Raw genomic sequence first — 19505 nt, 5'->3', positions numbered from 1 at the left:
CCATGAACATTTCAGAAGAAAGTGTATTTTGTTGTTTTTGGATGGAATGTCCTATAAATATCAATTAAGTCCATCTTGTTTAATGTATCATTTAAAGCTTTTGTTTCCTTATTTATTTTCATTTTGGAAGATTTGTCCACTGGTGAAAGTGGGGTGTTAAAGTCACCTACTATGGTTGTGTTACTGTCGATTTCCTCTTTTATGGCTGTTATCATTTGCCTCATGTATTGAGGTGCTCCTATGTTGTCACCTGGTATTTTTTAATATATCAATTGCATTGGAACACATTTGTGTTTTCAAAACAAACATTATAGGAGAATTGACTGAACTTAGCAAGGGCATCTAACCCCGATTTGGGATGTCAAGGCTTCCTGATAGAAGTAATGTCTAAGCTGAGCTAGGAGGGATGTTAACAAAGCAAATTGCTTTGAAACAGAGACATTTTAGCTACTTTATGTAAGGGAGTTAACCATGTATTAACATTAACTAGGGGAAGAGCATTTCATGCAGAAGGAACAGTAAGTTCAAAGTCTCTGAGGTTAGAATAAGTTGGCAAGATCAAGAAATAGCTAAAAGTGTGGCTGGATGGAGTGAGCAAGGGAGAAAATGTTAGGGATGAAGTCAGAAATGTAGGTAGAGACCAGATCATTTAGGGTGTAGTGAGTCATGGAAAAAAAAACTGGATTTTAGCCCATGAGTGCTAGACAGCTGTTGAGCAGGAGAGTAGTAATATCCATTTTGGCTGCTCTAAGGAGAATAGATTAGAAGCAAGGTCCTCCAGTTAGGAGGATATTTTAGTACCCCTGGGAGACAAGACAGAAAATTGGATCACGGTAGCAGCAGTTAAGATGGTGAGAAGTAGATCAGATATTGGGTATATTTTGTTGATACAAATATTTTGTTGATTTTAGGACTTGGTGATAGATTGGGGCTATGAGGAAATAATCAGTTAATTAATGTATTTTAATAGACCATATCATTAATTTATTTAATGGATCATAGTATTTAATAGGTCCATATTTTTTAAAAATAGGTTATATTAGTTTATATGATGGTGAGGATGTTATAGTAGAGAGGGGGGGAAATTTGATTCCAGAGAGAGAAAGTAATTATAGGACAAAGTTGTTGAATAGAGGAGAGGAGATGCTCACATAGGTGAGCAGATTCAGTGGTAGGGAGGTGAAGTAGGTCTCGAGTGACTGCTTCTGATTCTCAGTGTGGAGATTGAGGTCCTTCATCTGAGAGTGAGGAAGGAAGACAAGGAACTTGGAGAGTTAAGCAGGAAAAAAGAAGGTGTAAAGTGATCTCCTCAGAAGGTAGGGAATTTAGGAAATGAAGAAAACTAAAGGAGCCAAGCAGTCAGGATTGTGGATGTTGAGGTCTTAGAGAATCCTGGAAGGTGTTGTGGTAGATCTACAGTAGACGCCAGCCTACGTCTATTTAACATCCTTAGCTGTTTAAAATAATCCAAATAAAAATAGCTTTTCTTGTGCTTTCAGGAACCACAGTCTTTTCATGCAGTTGAGGCTTTCCATTACCCTTTATATACCTACCCGCTCACTTGATCACCTAACTACACACCTTCATTCCAGGAGGCCTGGGTAGGGGTAAGGGGGTACACAGAGTTTCTTAGTGTTCTGCATCTGTAGCTGACACCTAAATATAATGAAATGGAAATGTTTGTGTATTTCTAAGAATAGAAAGCTTTTTTTTCTTACTGTGCTATGTTCATTCAAATTCATACAGTGGTATATACCATAATGTGACGGTTGTTTTAAAAAATACCTGATGGTGTTAATAGTTGTATATGGAGCATACAAAAGACTCACTACTAACTATATCTCTTGGTTTGTTTATTTCACAGAATGAAATAGATAGTGGAAAAATAATATTTTCAGAGCATCTTCCATTAAGTAAGCTACAACAAGGCATAAAATCTGGTGCATACCTTCAAGGGACATTTAGAGCTAGCAGGGAAAATTACTTAGAAGCTACAGTATGGGTTCATGGTGACACTGAAGACAATAAAGAGGCAAGTGTGTACATAAATTCCTTTTACACTAAAATGTTTTCTGTTCTTTTTTTTTCACAAGTGTTTAACATTTTTGTACAAGAAGTTAAGTTTGCTTTATCCTCCCAATTTATCAGCTTGAAGAAAGTTATGTGAAAGGTCGTAGATACTAGTAGAATTAATCACTTTTTCAAAAAACTGCTTATTGAGGAAAAGAACTATTAACCCACTTTTAAGAGAATAAAAATCTAATCAATAAAAAACCCCACTATGGTACCTTTATTTTCTGTATTATGATCTATTGTGGGAAATACTATTTACATAATGTATAATTGCTCTGGAGAGCTTCACACACTTTAAAGCAAATAGCAGTTGTTTTGGGGTGCTCACTATTGGGCAGGTACTCATCTCATTGCTTTGAATGCTGCATTTCATATATTTTCAACTCTGCCTGTAAGAGTAGGTACTCTCTTTTTTGTTTTACCAATCAGGACCCTGAGATTTAGAGAGATTAAGAAATTGTGGTACTAATGTAAGAGTTATGGTAGAGCCATGAACACAACCCATATTTTCTGACCATGTTTTTTCTATTTGCTATTGAGAAATTAAGAGGGCAGAGTAAAGGGCCCCACTATAAAGGAAGAAAATATATAAAGGAGGGGAAATAGAAACATAGAGACATCAGAATATATCTAAACTTCTGTAGGCAACCTTCCCATTATTATATTGCCTTTGAAAATATCTGGGCACGTGTCATTTGCTGTTTCACACAGATAATCTTACAAGGACTTAAAAATTTAAACCGAGCTATTCATGAAGATATTGTGGCTGTGGAGCTTCTTCCGAAGAATCAGTGGGTAGCACCATCTTCTGTGGTTTTACTTGACGAAGGTCAAAATGAAGATGATATGGAGAAAGAAGAGGAGAGAGAATGCATTGTATGAAACCAAGAAAGTTTTATTTTTTTGTCTGTGTAGCTTTGAATAAGTTGTTAATGTATTGTCTTTGGAAAAAATTAAACAAGTTTCATTGCTTTCAGATTTATTTTATTAATATTTATTTTATTCGCTAGGTATAATGAATAAAATTATAGTTCTGTCAGTTTAATAATATATGTCATACACATAGTTGATTTCTTTTCCTCTAAGTAGTCTGCTTTTAAATTAATGTCTTCTTTTGCTCAAATAAAACAAAGGTTTAAATACAAAAAGACTTGAGTATGAAACTTGAATTCTGACATTCAGGTGTACGGTCTGGCTGAATTAGTGAGGTTTAAGTAAATAAAAATTTAAAATTTTCTGAAATGCCTTTATGTAATGTTAAAGTTCCCTCAGCATAAGAGATGTACTTCTGGGCCCTTACAAATAGGTCTGTTTAATAATTCCTTCTCTATTACCATATTTATTATGAAGAGAGTGCTTTCAGGTGTTTCTTTTGACCTAAAGTCTACCTGATATGACCTATTTATTTTCCCATTTTAGAATTACAACAATAATACAATTAGTTGGAATTCACACAACATTAGTAGTAGTTCTCTTTATATGAATTATATTCACTACTCTGGAGTCTTACTATAACATTATCTTTGCAGAGTCCAGGCCATAAGAGAGTGTTAGAGGTGAAATACCATAAGGTTCTTCTGCTGTTTCTAATAAAAACTATTATTTGTTTGGGTTTATATTTTGGATAAGGACGAACCTTTAAAGATACATCTCTTTTTTAATGAATTAATGAATGCCACTCAGCTAATTATTGAAAACTAGTACTAAAATCCTAGTCTTTTAATTACCAGACCTGTGCATGTGTGTGTGTGTGTGCACGCACATGTATGCAAGTCAGTAAATCTTCATATTAAAACTGCAGAGTCCAGTTCTGACATATTTATTCAATTACTTTTGTTTTTTTGTGGTGCTTTACTATGGAAATGTTTTTGTAGTTTTGTTTGGCATGCTCTTGCCTAGAATTTTGAAGCATCAAAATTCCTTAGTTTTATGTCATAATTTACTGCCTGAGAAAGTACCTGTGTTCTAATTTTGAAGGGAAATTGTCTCATTATCCTTACAGGAAAGATAACTGAAGATTTTTACTTTTATTTTTACATCTCAGCTTAAGACTGCTGTAAGTGAAAAAATGTTAAAGCCTACAGGTAGAGTTGTTGGAATAATAAGAAGGAACTGGAGACCATATTGTGGCATGCTTTCCAAGTCTGATATTAAAGAGGTGAGTAAAGAGCATGTTGCTATGTAATAGAAAATGAAATACATTGAATAGAACTTACAGCCCTCACTCACCTTGCCCCCATCCCCAGCCTTTTTTGTATGTGTAAAATCTTTTTTCCTAATTTTCTCTAGTCAAGAAGACATCTCTTTACTCCTGCTGATAAGAGAATCCCTAGAATTCGGATAGAAACCAGACAGGCCTCTACATTAGAAGGGCAGAGAATTATTGTTGCTATTGATGGTTGGCCCAGAAATTCCAGATATCCAAATGTAAGCTTGAATTAATCATTTTATTTTAGAATATTTAATTAAAACTTTGGGAATAAAGTTGCTTCTTTTACTGAAAATAGAATCTGCTTTTGTATAAAATACATACTGAGATCTAGAAGTATTTCACAGTTACCTGGTAAGTGTACGTCCAAGCTGAAAATTAATTTTAGGAAATTCCAATGTGAATCATTTGGTGACTTTTACTCAGACTTCCTAACAAATAACTTTTGGTGACAGCTACTACAAAAACAGCATTTGAGACCTAAGTAGATTGTAAATAAACAAATTTGGAAGATAGGATATTTGAAGCACATTTTAAACTTGAAAAATAATAGAAAATAAACAGACACCTTTTTATATGAGAACCAGGCCCTTGGGAAGTCTCCCCCATAAATCACTTGAGAAGTCTTTCTCATTTTTAGCTTTAATTTACCTAGTTGTCATTTTTAAGAAGTGTGGAGAACATTTAGAAATACTAAAGTGATATGTAAATGTTCAGGGATTTAATGTGATAGTAAAATATAAATTGCCAAACAAAAAGCTGTAAAATACACCTTTCTAATAATATCTTTTGGTTTTAGGGGCACTTTGTAAAAAATTTAGGTGAAGTCGGAGACAAAGAGACTGAAACGGAAGTTTTGTTACTTGAGCATGATGTTCCCCATCAGCCTTTCTCACAGGCTGTTCTTAGCCTTCTACCAAAGATGCCCTGGAGCATCACTGAGAAGGTATGTTGAAAAGAATTCTTAGTGAATCACTGTATCTGAGCTACTAATTTTGTTTGATTTCTGTATGTGTTTTTTTAAAATATGTAGAAACCGTAGTTCCCTCCTCCCCTGCATTTAGTTTGGTACAGAACTCTTAGGTATCATGGAAATCATTTGCTTTACTGAAAGACAGACTTTTCTAGGGGACAGACATTAGCTTATGTCAAATTTTCCTAAGATGAAGAGTTCACAAGTTATAAATCATGATGTGCAGTTATAATTAAGAAATAAAGCTGTTTTTTTTTTAATTTATAGATATTGTTGATTGCATAAGAGCTTGTGTTACATCTGTACCACCAAAATAGTTTTTTCTTTCTTAATAATGTGGCATCTTCTAGGACATGAAAAACAGAGAAGACCTGAGACATCTGTGTGTTTGTAGTGTGGACCCCCCAGGATGTACTGATATAGATGATGCTCTCCATTGTAGAGAACTTGAAAATGGAAATTTGGAGGTATTCATAATTATAATGACGTTCTATCCAAATATAGTTCTGGTCTTGAGTTAATTTTCTTTTGACCTATTGTAGAATTTGTTTGTGAGTTATTTATGTCAAGTAGAGTCAGTTGTAGCTGCAGAGACTAATGGGCATGTAAAAAATTGAAATGGTAACTGTGACTAAGGTCCTTTTTCCTTTTGGCCGTATTTCTTCTCATTAGAACTCCATTAGTACATTTACCCAATTAAGCATGTTGACATCCTTTTTGTCTTTTTAAGGTTGGTGTTCATATTGCTGATGTTAGCTATTTTATTAGACCAGGAAATGCATTGGATCAAGAATCAGCTAGAAGGGGAACAACTGTGTATCTTTGTGAAAAGGTAAATATATTAAATTTAGAGTGGAATTTTGATACATCATTTCCATCACCTGTTTTATTCTTAATAATAAAACCATCTGAGGTATTTCCTGAGAAGAGGACAGCCTCAGTATATAGTGAAATATGAAATACTACTTTGTTAATTGTGCAGTTTGTCAAAATCATGGGCACTTTTGGATTCTTGAACAGTCTGGAATAGTACATGAATTAGCTAAAAGACATACATAGAATAAGATGGCCTTAAATCAGTGAAAATATTGCAATGTGTTTTGTTATTGAGTGACCCAAATAACAAGTAGACGTAGTTGATATAAATTGTTGTGTAGCGTTTAACTTATTATTGGTGGGTAATTAATATATTTTCTGTTTCTTATATATAGTTAAGTCGAGTCTGTTCTGTCACAATTTACCATTTATTCTTCATTAAGTATGCTCCCATAAACTTACAGAGAAAAATTGTGAAAGTAGAAGGGAAAGTTAAGCTTAGTCTGTGGTAAATTCATTGTCAAAGTTCTTCTGTGTAGCTTTTTTCCATAAAATTTTAGTGTTTCTCTTTTTTTAGAAGGTTGAAAACACCATGTAGTTTGTGTGAAGTATTGGAGGAAGGTCCAGTCGTAGAGCTATTAGGGCCTGTGTCTGTTATCTGGTACAAACGTATTGTACAGACCAGAGATTTCAAAGTTTCAGAGCACAGCTAGGTGGGTAGTGTAGAGAACTTAAACTTAGACCGACTGACATGAAATCCAGTTTTCTTTCATTGCTTCCCTCTTGTAAAAATTGTGTGTAACTACTTTTCTAGAAATAGACTTTTTATTTCACATTTTCTCACTTCTTTTCACAAAGGCCTTTTTTTCCCCCTTGTAAGTTCAATGCTATTGATATTTGAGAGTAGAACCTCAAAAAACATGTGGAGACAGCTCGGTAATCCACAACTCTATTTTATTTGTTCCAGAGGATTGACATGGTTCCAGAGTTGCTTAGCTCTAACTTATGTTCCCTAAGATCTAACGTTGACAGGTACTTATCACATTTCTTCATAAAAACATAGTATTTACTTCTATAACTGATTCCCATTAACAGATACCATCTATTTTTCCTCATAGGTTGGCATTTTCATGTATTTGGGAAATGAATCACAATGCAGAAATCTTAAAAACAAGGTTTACCAAAAGTGTCATTAATTCAAAGGTTGGTTTCATGGTTACTACTTCATGTTTAACATCTTTGGTGCTTTTAACAATGTTCTAGATTGTTTTGAAAAAGTTAGGCTTATTAATAATAAGAAGAAGTTTTTCCCCAGTGTTGCAGCAAACTCTAGTTGTTTTCAGTTACTTGCTTAATTTTTGCTGTTATTTAGAAATGAGTTTATTCCTGTATTCAGAAACTTACCAAGCCTATATACTTGAGGAGACCAAGTAGGTTTCTTTTAGCCCTAACTCAGGAACTCCAGTGTTTGAAGTTGTCCCAGTTTATAACTGGTTAGTATTTTAAAAGATGGCATGTACACCGTCTCCTTGTTCCTCACACTTTCTCACTGAAATAATGTGATAAATCATGGTTGAATTCCAGTAGGACTAGCCTGAGCTCGATGTTCACACAGAACGGAGCCAGATTATGTTTCTCATTCTTCTCCTTTTTTTAATACTTTTCCCCAGATTCCCTTGTGTTCTCATTTTACCCTGAATCTACCTCTGATGTTTGCCAAACCACTTTTCTTCCAATGATCTGTTTTCCAAGTTTGCTGGCTTTTTCTCTCCCTTTGACATCATTCTTTTCTAATCAGCTAGTGATTGGAAAGAAAGCAATGTTAAACTGACAGATAGTAATGTGGGAATGATTTAAATTTTCCTAGATTAGTATTTTTAAATAGGATGAGTTTATAATTCTCCTAGACTTGGTCAGTGTAACAAAATTATATGAAAAAAAAATTAGTAAGCATATAACAGAAAACATTTTTAGATGGGGAACTCTTATCCCCTAATAGATAAGTTGGTTCTCCCAAGAATCTGACCTGGTCTGCATCACCTAACTCTCTTGTACTATTCCTGATTTTTACTCAAAAAGCTGCTTAGAAAAAAAAAAGCTAAAAAATGGTGTTTTACATAAGGAGGGAAATAGGAACAGAGGTACTATTTGTATTGTAATTGGAAATTAATGTTTTGTACTATGATTTTTCCGATTCTTAGGTTAAATACCTAATTTTGGGTATTTAGTAGATTTCCTATAAAACACAATGTCTAGTCTATTACAATTTTATTAATTATTTGCTGTGAGTAAGGCAGTATTGGTTCTCCGGAAAGGATTTCACTTTACAGTCATTATCAGAGAATCTAACCTTCCTTTTATTTTATTTTAACATTACCTAAGTATTTATACATTAACTGAACTATGAGTAAATAGTTTAAACTATTTACTAACCATTCTACCATTTTATTTTGTTTTAACATAAGTTCGCTTATGTTGTGTAATGCATCAGATAAGAGTAAATGAACCAGAAATCATAGGTGTGGAGTATAAATATTATAGATAGGAATCTCTTCTTTTGTTACTGATTTTAGGTTTTCTGAAATCATGGATTTTATATAGTGGAAATATGAGAACATAGTAAGCCAGTTTTTATAAGCATTGTATTAACATATGGTTTCTTTTTTAGGCTTCCCTTACATATGCTGAAGCTCAGATGAGAATTGATTCAGCAACCATGAATGATAGTATTACTACTAGTCTCCGTGGACTAAATAAACTAGCTAAAATTTTGAAAAAAGGAAGAATTGAAAATGGGTACATTTCAAAAATAGTTATTAAGATTTGTCTTAATTCACCTATCCTGGCATTAAGCTAACTTGTGAACTCTTTAAAGTGTTTTATCGTGGACAGTGATGAATTATTTAATAGGCTGAATAGGGGCTCTTAAGTAGAAACATTCCGTTTCTTCTAGATACCTTTTTAAATATTAGCAGCTTGATTCTGGACTTGATTCTGGTTTGTTCAAGAGTTCTGTTGTGTCAAAGATCTTGATATGTTTGAGTTAAAGATCTTGAAGAAATTCTAGGAAGGCAAGATTGTCTTAAGACTGTTCTATTTGGATCGTTCCTGATTTTAATTAGAAATGAGTTTCAAGATTGAACATTGGTTTTCAGATATTAAAATAAATATAGATGAAGTCCTTCTTGCACTTAGAGTTGGAAGAGATTTTAGAGGTTGTTTAATCCAACACCTTCATTTTTTTTTTTTAAAGTTTTTTTTTTTTTTAATTTTTATTTATGTATTTATTTATTATTTTTGGCTGTGTTGGGTCTTTGTTTCTGTGCGAGGGCTTTCTCTAGTTGTGGCGAGTGGGGGCCACTCTTCATCGCGGTGCACAGGCCTCTCACTGTCGCGGCCTCTCCCGTTGCGGAGCACAGGCTCCAGACACGCAGGCTCAGTAGTTGTGGCTCACGGGTCTAGTTGCTCCGCGGCATGTGGGATCTTCCCAGACCAGGGCTCGAACCCGTGTCCCCTGCATTGTCAGGCAGATTCTCAACCACTGTGCCACCAGGGAAGCCCCCAACACCTTCATTTTTTAAATGATTAAGAGTTACCTAGAAGCAGTCTTACCAAAGATCTGATTGCTAGCGGCAGGTTTACAACTTTTAACTGTTATATCATGGCATTTGCCAAACTGCAGAGGAGTTTTAAGGAGTATCCAAGTACCCAAACTTGTTGAAATAGTTAGAAGAAATTTGATTCTTGAAAAACATCAACTGTCAGAGTAAAGCAGGTTCTTGAGCCTTTCATATGTTGGTCTCTGGGTTCCTGTGCCCATCTAGGGTAGGGTCACAAGTAGTTACTAAAAGTGTTTTTGTTGGGGAGTGCAAACTCTAGATCTGTGCTGTTTTCATAAGATGTGCCTATTTAAATTAAAATTCATTAAAATTAAAATAAAAAATTCAGTTCCTGAGTCACACTAGCCATATTTCAAGTCCTCAGTAGCCACATTTGGCTAGTGGCTACCATGTTGGACAAGGTGGATTGAGAACATTTCCATCCCTGCAGAAAGTTCCATTGGACATTGTTGTTCTAGGCATTTATGCTGAGCCAACCCTATCTCTACTCACACTTCAGTTTTCTGGGAATTTTCTCCTGAAACTTGGAACTATATAAGGATAATTTGGATGTAGTAAAACCCAATGAAATTATTGCTCAAGTTTGTCCTTAAGGTGTAAATAAGATGAGTATAGTTAGATTTCTTTTGTAATACAAAACAACACATTTTTCATCAAGTATTCATTTATTGAAGGTTTTCAGTATGCCAGGCATCAGAAGAAAGTTTGTTGTAAAAGCAAAGTGAATAAAACAAATTGAAACTGTATTTATTTTGGCAGTTTTAAAGTAAGAGATGTAAATTTGCATCTGTAACAGCTTCCGCTAATTAGGACAGGAAAGATATTTCGTTAACTTGAACACTGTACTTCTAGTTTTGTAAGTATTGATAGATAGTCATCTACTGGTAAAACATATCATCGAGTCTTCTCAGTCTTAGGATGAATAGAGAAAGGAATCAGTAAAAAAAAAAATTGGTGTCTTTCACCTTCTTAAAGGTTGTGTTGTGTCTTAAATTATATTTATCATATGTCTATGTTAAAGAATAAATGTCACGTTTTAAATGTTCTGTGAAGAAAAAGTGATCAAAATGTGATTAGTATACCTTGCTCTTTAGGTCAAGATGTATAGATTAACACAGATTAATTGTGGTTTAGAACCTTATAGTAAATTATGCATGGAAAGAAAGGAATATTTGTCGGGATTCCCTCTCTAGTATTTCTTCTGTAGTTCTTCTAATAAAGGTGAAGAGTCAAGGGAAAAAAGGACTTGGAATCCCACTTAACTTGCCCCAAATCATCTTTTTCCCTTTTTTGTGATTGTCCAAAGTTACCCAGCCTCATTAAAATTCTTAGTTTTAGGTTGATTTGGAGCTGACCTGATGAAAATAGCATCAAGGTGTGTAGAAACATTATACTTGCCTTGCCTTGTGGGAATTTACTTTTCAAAGGAGAACTTGCCAAATCATTAAATGAACTGTGCATGTAAAGCACTTAGCCTAGTGCACTCTCTGACCCACAGCACTCAGATATTAATAGCCATTAGTGTTTGTGACATTAGTTGTAGTTTGTCTCCTCTCCTTGGTTGAGTGTATGTGGAAGATACTTTCGAACTGGGGATCTTCTGATGTTACTGATCTACCCATGGCAGCTTCCCTTTTGCCTCTCTCCACCATCCCTCACCCTAATACATTGTTTCCTATAGTAAATAAAATACTATTGATTACCTTCTTTATTTATAAAACTGATTACAAACTCTTGTAGCTAAGTAAAAACTCAGTTTCGGTACAGAAGTCATTCAAATCCTGAGAAACACAAGGACTCATTTTGTTGTGTTGCTACTGTCCTCCCTTTTTAAATGCATTTTAGAGCTGTAAAATATTAGGCTATCCGTGAAAATGGAACATAAAACTTAGCAGATGGTCATAAAGCTTTCATAAGAAAAACTGTTATGCACTTGCTCTAATCATTTTCTGTTTTAAAAGAATCACTTCCAGAATTATATCTGTTACTGCTCACATGACTGATTCACCTCTTTATCTTATTTAGGGCTTTGACTCTTTCTTCTCCAGAAGTTCGATTCCACATGGACAGTGAAACTCATGATCCTATAGATCTGCAGACCAAGGAACTTAGGTATGCAATTTTTTTGATGGGTAGTAGATAAGATTTTGATTTTAAGGTAATATCTAATATATATATTAATAAAACATATTTGTACCCCAAATATCTATTTTTAGTAGGGTTATGATTTCTACAGAGTTTTTTTTACTTATGAAATATAGAGAAAAGTAAATGATTTCACTTTCTAGTCTTTTTTATATAAAACCTATGTATCTTATTTATAAGATAAATATTATAAAAGGAAAACTGCCAGTTTGGTTTGTCTTAATGTGTGGTATATTAGAACTTGACTAGTAATAGCTATGGTAAGTAAAGGAAGATTACCCTCATTAATTTCTTATGTATTTAATAGAGAATATACTGTGATAGGGTAGAATAGTGGCCAAACACTGGGCTTTGAAGCCAGACTGCCTAGATTTGGATCCCACTTCTGCCAGTGACTCCGGTCAAGTTATTTGACCTCTCTATGACTCGATTTATTTGTCAGTAAAATAGGATTGGTAATGGTACCTACCTCATAGGGTGTTGCGAAGAATAGTCAGAGGTTAGGTATTGTTGTTACAGTTTTATTGATTTGGGCTAAGATTTAGGGAGCAAGGTTGTTTTGGATTAAATCAGAGTTAGGCCTCTTTTCCATGCCTGTTATGTAAGGTGATCGGAAATTAATCATGCATTTACACTTTTCTAGTAGATGACCAAGGATTAAAAATGGGAATATTCTCAAGTTTGTTAGTTAGGACCAGTGTGTGCGTTATAGCATTAGAGCTAAAATTTAAAAATACCTTTGGGTGAATTTCTGTGCAAATAAGTCTAATGTTAATAGGAACAGTGAACCCAATACCAAGGGCTTTTTTGAGGAAGATCTTGAATCTAGTTTTGCCAAAGCAGAACATCACCCATTTCTTCTTACCAAGAAGAAAAACCACATTTCTAAGAGATTGTCCCATAGTTTTAAAGGTACAATTAGAGGTCTTCCTAATATTAAAAAAAAAAAAATTAATATATTTTAGGAATCTTGTCAAGAAGTTATAAGATGTTGTTAAAAATGGAAACATGAATGACAGATTAATAATGCATGTTCAGTAACTTGGGAGAAAGAAAGCACTATTAAACAACACAGATCATTTACTAAACTAAATTTTAAGTAGACATAGGCTATGTAGAATGAAAAACAATATCACATTGGTTAAGAGCTTTGAAGTCAGATTATATGGGCTCAGATCCTGTTTCTACTGATAATTCTAATCTTGAGCAAGAGAATAATGTTACACATCTTTAGTTTTCTCACCTGCAAAACAGGACTAATATCTATATCCATATATATATATATACATATGTGTGTATATGTATTGTATATGTGTATGTATACACACACACATATCGCAATGTATATAGCACTTATAGCACAATGCCTGGGCCATAATACGCACCCAAAATAGCTATTTTAAATATCTCTTCGTTTTGGGGTGAAAGTTTATTAGTGAAAGTTTTCATTTTTTTAAAGCCAAAATTGATATGACCTAAATAGCTTTTAATTCTTAGAAAACTTTATTTCTGTGGACTTATAATTGAATAAAAATCTCTTTGTACTCAGTATAAAGAGGTGAAAATGCTTATGATTTAAATTTTATATATTACTAGAGTTACTAAAGCTTCTGGTTTTTTTTTTTTTTTTTTTTTGCGGTACGCGGGCCTCTCACTGTTGTGGCCTCTCCTGTTGCGGAGCACAGGCTCCGGACGCGCAGGCTCAGTGGCCATGGCTTACGGGCCCAGCCGCTCCGCGGCATGTGGGATCTTCCCGGTGCGGGGCACGAACCCGTAGTCCCCTGCACCGGCAGGCGGACTCTCAACCACTGCGCCTCCAGGGAAGCCCAAAGCTTCTGTTTTTTATTGCCATTTGTAAAGTCTCTTCTAGCGTGAGATTTACTCATGGAGTAGATGCCTAGTAAGAGATCGTTAGCACAGTAGCTGAGAAATGAAAGGGATACTAAGTTCTTAAAAAAACACATGTGCATACACACATGAATGTTTACATAGGAATTTTCATTATCTCTTGGTAGAGAAGGTAACCTGTGAACGATATATAGAAGTCTCATTCTTTTTCCTTATTTAACGATTTTGCCATTGGCAGAGAAACAAATTCCATGGTGGAAGAATTTATGTTACTTGCCAATATCTCTGTTGCAAAAAAAATTCACGAAGAATTTCCTGAGCATGCTCTGCTTCGAAAACATCCTGCCCCTCCTCCATCAAATTACGAAATTCTTGTTAAGGCAGCTAAATCCAAGGTAAGGTCACATAGTTTGAAAAAGCATCTGTATTTGTGTAGTGATCCAGCCATTGCACTGAATAATCTATATTTACATTTCCATAAAAATTTTGTTGTCTCCTGATGCAAAAATATGCCCGTAGTTCTTTCAATTAAAAAAGAAGTCATCTAACTTGGGTGTGGTCATCTCTTCGCACCTTGAAATCATTTGTTTAATAAAATCCTTTAATGTCTTTAAATAAAGAGAGCCCTATACTAAAGCCAGATATTCTAGACTAAGTTATTTATAATATCCTGAACGTATTAAGCTCTTCCATATCTCTGTGCCTTTACACATGTTTTTTATGCCTGTATTATTTCATGCCTCCTCCAAACTGTCTACCTTTAGAGACTTAACAGATAGTTTTTTTTTTCTCTTTATCTTCAACTCACTTAAGCCCTCTTTATGTCATGTCCCTAAGAAAGAAGTCCATTTTTGCATATGTGGAAAAAAGGAAGAACATAGAAAGGGCACCCGTTTCCTCAGCCCCTTATGCTCCCTGCGTCTGGTTAGTAGACTTATTTAGGCATGATTATCCCTACACTTGGGGTGACTGTGGCTTGGATTTCAGGGTATTATTCTAACAGGATGACGTTGATTTCTGATTTTTCAGACCTTTATGGTGGGCCTGCTCCTATCATATCCATCAGAACAGAATCAGCTTCTCCTCTGCTCTAAGGATTGTACTGTAAATTGGAGAATTTTCTCTTACTGTCCTATTTCTTTCTATGACCTGGGTAGAGGAAGGAAGATATAAGTATTTTTGCCTCATCTCCCAAAGTAAAACAAGCAGCCAATTGCTGTATCAGCACGTTGAGCTGTAGTAACCAATACAGTTTTATTTTGCCTCTGATCTTCTACTTTGAATGGAGGGAAACTCTGCAGAGAAAATCCAGATATGCTGAAAAATATCCAGATCTACTTTGATTTTTTTCTGCCCCAACAGAGATAAGGCAAGTACAGATTGGACTTTGAGAGATAGCACTACTGCTCCCAATATTCTCTTCCCCTTGAAATTTCTTAAGAATGTTGATACTGTAGTACCTTCAAATGCGTTCAGAAAAATTTAAGGTTTAATGTTGCAAAAAACAGCCATTACTTTTTATGACTTTAATTTTAGTTCTCCTAGGTTTAGGATAAAAGATATAAACACTGAATATGTGGTCAAAAACCACCATATTTGTTCAATCTGATTGGTTATATTTTGAAGACATGCTGGTAGTGATTTTAAAATGTTTAATATGATGCGTTTTCCCCTCTTTTTTATCCACAGAATTTGGAAATTAAAACTGATACAGCCAAGGCTTTGGCTGACTCTTTGGACCGGGCTGATTCACTTACCTTCCCATATCTAAACACCCTGTTAAGAATATTGGCAACTCGCTGCATGATGCAAGCTGTGTACTTCTGCTCTGGAATGGATACTGATTTTCATCACTATGGCTTAGCGTCCCCAATATACACACATTTTACTTCACCCATCCGAAGGTACTTTTTCCTTATGAAATTAGAGATAGAAAACAGTTGATTTCAAATTTTAAAAGGATATTTTAATGTTAACATAGCATGATTCTTATTTCTCCTTCATATATCTAGATACGCAGACATCATCGTTCATCGGTTATTGGCTGTGGCTGTCGGGGCTGACTGCACTTACCCAGAGTTGACAGACAAACACAAGCTTGCAGAAGTATGTAAAAATCTCAATTTTCGGCACAAAATGGCACAGTACGCTCAGCGTGCATCTGTGGCTTTTCATACCCAGGTATTTGCCTTCTATCACTAATGTTAGAAATGAAGTTTCATTCACTTTTAATTGCAGAATTTTTTTTTTTTGTTAACTTCAAAATACCTTAAGACAATCCTTGATAAGGTTGTATGCTTTTTTACAGTTATTTTTCAAAAGCAAAGGAATAGTAAGTGAAGAAGCTTATATTCTATTTGTGAGAAAGAATGCTCTTGTGGTGTTAATTCCAAAGTATGGATTAGAAGGTACAGTGTTTTTTGAAGAAAAGGACAAACCAAAGCCACGGCTTACTTACGATGATGAGGTACAGTATTTCTAATGTTTTTATTTTGGCTTTTTTTGGAGGGGGGACAGTTGCAAATGGTACCTATAAAGGGTAAAATTATTTTTGTACCCTACAGAACTTTATGCTAGCTAAGCTTATCGTTTTACTCAATTTCTCAGCTCAGTGTTTCTTGCCATATACAAAAGTTTTTCTTGATTTCTTTCTTTTATACCATGAAAAGTTTTCCCCTCTAAGGAAAACTTGAATTATGCTTTGTCCCTAGTGGACAAATGGATTAAAGTAAAGGAATAAATGGCTGTTTATAGCTCCAAGAAGGGAATTTTTTCAACCAATTCCAAGTGTCTCTTACCTGACACACTCCCTACTTCCCTAATCTTAGTAGAACTACAGAACAATAAATTCTGCCCACATTACCTTTGTGCTCCTGTATAACACCAACAATTTGCTAATTAAAGGGGTGAGAATCCTACAGTTAATGAATATATATTGGGACCACATTAATGAAAGGGGGAGGTTTGCACATAATTAGGTCATATGTATGAGTTTGTTAGATTAGTGGTTTTTGTTATGTTGAACACCTAGATACTGAATAAATATTGAAGTTATTTTAGAATTTAAACTTTTAAATTAATATGGAAGATAAATTATAAAGAATTAGAACCAAGCCTCAAGTGTAAGAAAGCAATTAAAAATAGTAAAATGTGTTTTGTTTAGATACCATCACTTAAAATAGAAGATACAGTGTTTCATATATTTGATAAAGTTAAAGTGAAAATCATGTTAGACTCATCTAATCTTCAGCATCAGAAGATCCGAATGTCCCTGGTAGAACCACAGGTAAGACCAAACTTAAGAGTGTCCATGTTGTGGTGGAATAAACAGTATGTATTTTGTGAAAGAGAGTGATATAGTCATAAGTTATTCCTGTTTAAGGATAGAATCCTGTAAGTATTGTGGAAGACAAATATCTGCATAGGAAATCCTATTTTCTCACTGATTTCCTTAGGCCATGGGAACCCAGGCATCTGGGCTTCTTCTGAGGTCCTTGGGGCCAAAAGTGGAGTTCTGAGATCTGCCTAGTTCTTTCTGAAATCCACACTTTTGAAGATCAAGTTAAAGTGTGTTTCCACCTAAGACATTGGTTCTTAACCTTGGCTCTGCCCCCGACACACCTGAGGCCTCTGATCCTGACAGAGTGGCTCACAGCTAGGATAAATTGAACGTTTTGGTTAAACCCACCCTTCCCAAATGACATGCTTCTACCTGCTGAGATCATGTCTGCCTTTTACATTCTGAACCACTGTTCCTTTGTGTGTGAAATACATACCAACACATATATCCTGTGGAAAATCTGCTCCTTCTTCCCCCTACCACCCCTGCATCTTTTTGAACTTAAAAGCATCAGTGGGGAAGGGGAAGATGAGAAAGATTTATTCCTTATTTTACGCTTTTACTCATCTATTTTTCCCATTTGCATTACTTTAGATACCAGGAATAAGCGTTCCTACTGATACTTCAAACATGGACATTAGTGAACCAGAGACAAAGAAGAAGAAGCTTCAAAAATAGCTACAGTCAAGAAAAAAAAAGCTTCAAAGATTGGCTTCCTTAAAAAAAAAATATTGAGGGAACACTTGTAAACCTAAGAAGTGTGTGATAGTTTGTTACTTCTAAGCACATTTTAATAATTTTTGAAATTTGCATTTTTATTGAACTGTTGACTGTGTCTGTCCCATCATACTACTTCCTTTCTGGATTGAACAGAACTACTTATGCAGAAAAATTCGATTGAATAACCATCACTTAAATAGTGACAGGATAACAACTTGAGGGATCTGTAAAGATCATTTAAAGGGAGCACTCATCTGCTCACTGAAGAGGAGATGAATTTTGCATAAGTAATTTGATTATCTACTATTGATAGAAAAAAACTGTAATTTTCCTATGGAGAAAATATAACATTTTTAGAAGGAACAGTCTATTCTTTCTGAGTCTTGAAAGCTGTCAGTGTGTGGTACGGCAGTTTTTAGATTTCAAGACAGTGAAGTCAGGAGCTGTCAGGGACTTCAGCATTTAATCTCCTTTGCCACCTTTAATTTACCTGACTTATACTAAGTGTTCCTGTACTGTTAAAAAGCCTCCTGCATTTTATTAGTGGTTCTTGAACAGCTGTGAATGTTTGGGAATTGGGTGTTGAAAGAAGGTGAAGTAGAATATTTTGATCTAACTGGAAAAATAGTTTTTTTTTAATACCAGATAATAAGTGTGATCATCATCCTTGACCTTCAGCTCAAATATCTCCCCGAAAATAAGGCATTAGGGTTCAAAGAAAGAATAGAGATGGCCCTTTAAACATCACATCGTGTTACTTATAAAATAAGGAGGCAATTAATAATGGCTTTTAAATTGCATATATATCAGATTATGGAGGAAAGGAGGGGTTGCATGAGGACATTAAAGGGAACAGATTGAAGTACTGCTACTTGGTGTGCCCGTGCCTACTTCCTTGTCAACCACAAAGATTATTAATGATAAAATAGGTGTCTTCAAGAATATTTCGAGATAGAGTTACCTTAAAACATTTTACTTGGCTCATTCAATTTCTGAAGTACCGACACTGTACCAGGTTCCTCACCAGTCAAGTAAACGATCTCTGCCCTGAAGGAGCTTGCAGTACAGTGAGAAGTGACTGGCGAACACATCGGCAGGTGTAGTAAGTGAGAATAGTTCCAATGTGTACATTCAGGCACTTCAGTAATTAAAATGATTGTTCCCATTTCCTGTTACTGAGGAAAACATCCATACATTGAGGCAGAACTTGTTTCATTCGGAGAGCCTTGAGGGGACTAACGCCTAAAGCGGTGGGCAAGCCTTTTCTGTGAAGGCCGGACAAGTCAGGCTGTGCCAGCCGGGTGGTTTCTGTCACAACCATAGCTCTCCACTCACTCCTCTGCTCTTACAGAATGAAAGCAGCCACGGACTATATGTAAACAACCGAGCATGGCTACGTTCCAACAAGACCTTGTTTACGGGCAGGGAAATTGAAATAATTTCCTAATTTTCATGTGTTTAACAAAATACTACTAAATTCAATTTCCATGCTGCACCTTTCCCCCCAGCCATTGAAAAATTCTTTGCTCATGGGCCATAGTTTACCTGCAGTCGAGGAAAAGGAAGGCTTCTGGGTAAAACAAGGCTATGCTGACCTCACATCTGTCTTTCCAGGTTTGTTTTCTTACACCTCTTCTATGAAGAAGGCCTGCTTCAGGCTCTAGTCCCTGTTGAGTAGTTCAAGATGACCAGAAACCTTATTTTCACCCTGAAGCCTCTTCCTTGCTAATCTGAAATGCTTTGAATGCCACTACTTATGCT

At 35.1% G+C, this 19505-nt stretch overlaps 1 protein-coding gene across 2 annotated transcripts in view; it reads left to right on the top strand.

The window, feature by feature from the left end:
- Positions 1 to 18615, top strand: part of DIS3 (DIS3 homolog, exosome endoribonuclease and 3'-5' exoribonuclease) — a 28007-nt gene extending 9392 nt beyond the window's left edge. For both annotated transcript variants that reach the window (XM_059995622.1, XM_059995623.1), the window contains exons 5-21: positions 1865 to 2032; positions 2785 to 2949; positions 4118 to 4231; positions 4363 to 4500; positions 5082 to 5228; positions 5606 to 5722; positions 5986 to 6087; positions 7039 to 7103; positions 7190 to 7274; positions 8740 to 8867; positions 11717 to 11803; positions 13923 to 14079; positions 15374 to 15588; positions 15697 to 15865; positions 15993 to 16151; positions 16848 to 16970; positions 17619 to 18615. In XM_059995622.1, coding sequence (XP_059851605.1) covers positions 1865 to 2032; positions 2785 to 2949; positions 4118 to 4231; positions 4363 to 4500; positions 5082 to 5228; positions 5606 to 5722; positions 5986 to 6087; positions 7039 to 7103; positions 7190 to 7274; positions 8740 to 8867; positions 11717 to 11803; positions 13923 to 14079; positions 15374 to 15588; positions 15697 to 15865; positions 15993 to 16151; positions 16848 to 16970; positions 17619 to 17702 — 2223 coding nt within the window. In that variant the 3' untranslated portion in view covers positions 17703 to 18615. The remainder of the gene's footprint in view (positions 1 to 1864; positions 2033 to 2784; positions 2950 to 4117; positions 4232 to 4362; positions 4501 to 5081; positions 5229 to 5605; positions 5723 to 5985; positions 6088 to 7038; positions 7104 to 7189; positions 7275 to 8739; positions 8868 to 11716; positions 11804 to 13922; positions 14080 to 15373; positions 15589 to 15696; positions 15866 to 15992; positions 16152 to 16847; positions 16971 to 17618) is intronic.
- Positions 18616 to 19505: the final 890 nt, after the last annotated feature.

This window comes from Delphinus delphis, chromosome 18 (genome assembly GCF_949987515.2).
Source record: "Delphinus delphis chromosome 18, mDelDel1.2, whole genome shotgun sequence".
Lineage (NCBI taxonomy): Eukaryota > Metazoa > Chordata > Mammalia > Artiodactyla > Delphinidae > Delphinus > Delphinus delphis.
The sequence above is the reverse complement of the archived record's forward strand: the minus strand, read 5'-3'. Positions and strand labels throughout refer to the sequence as shown.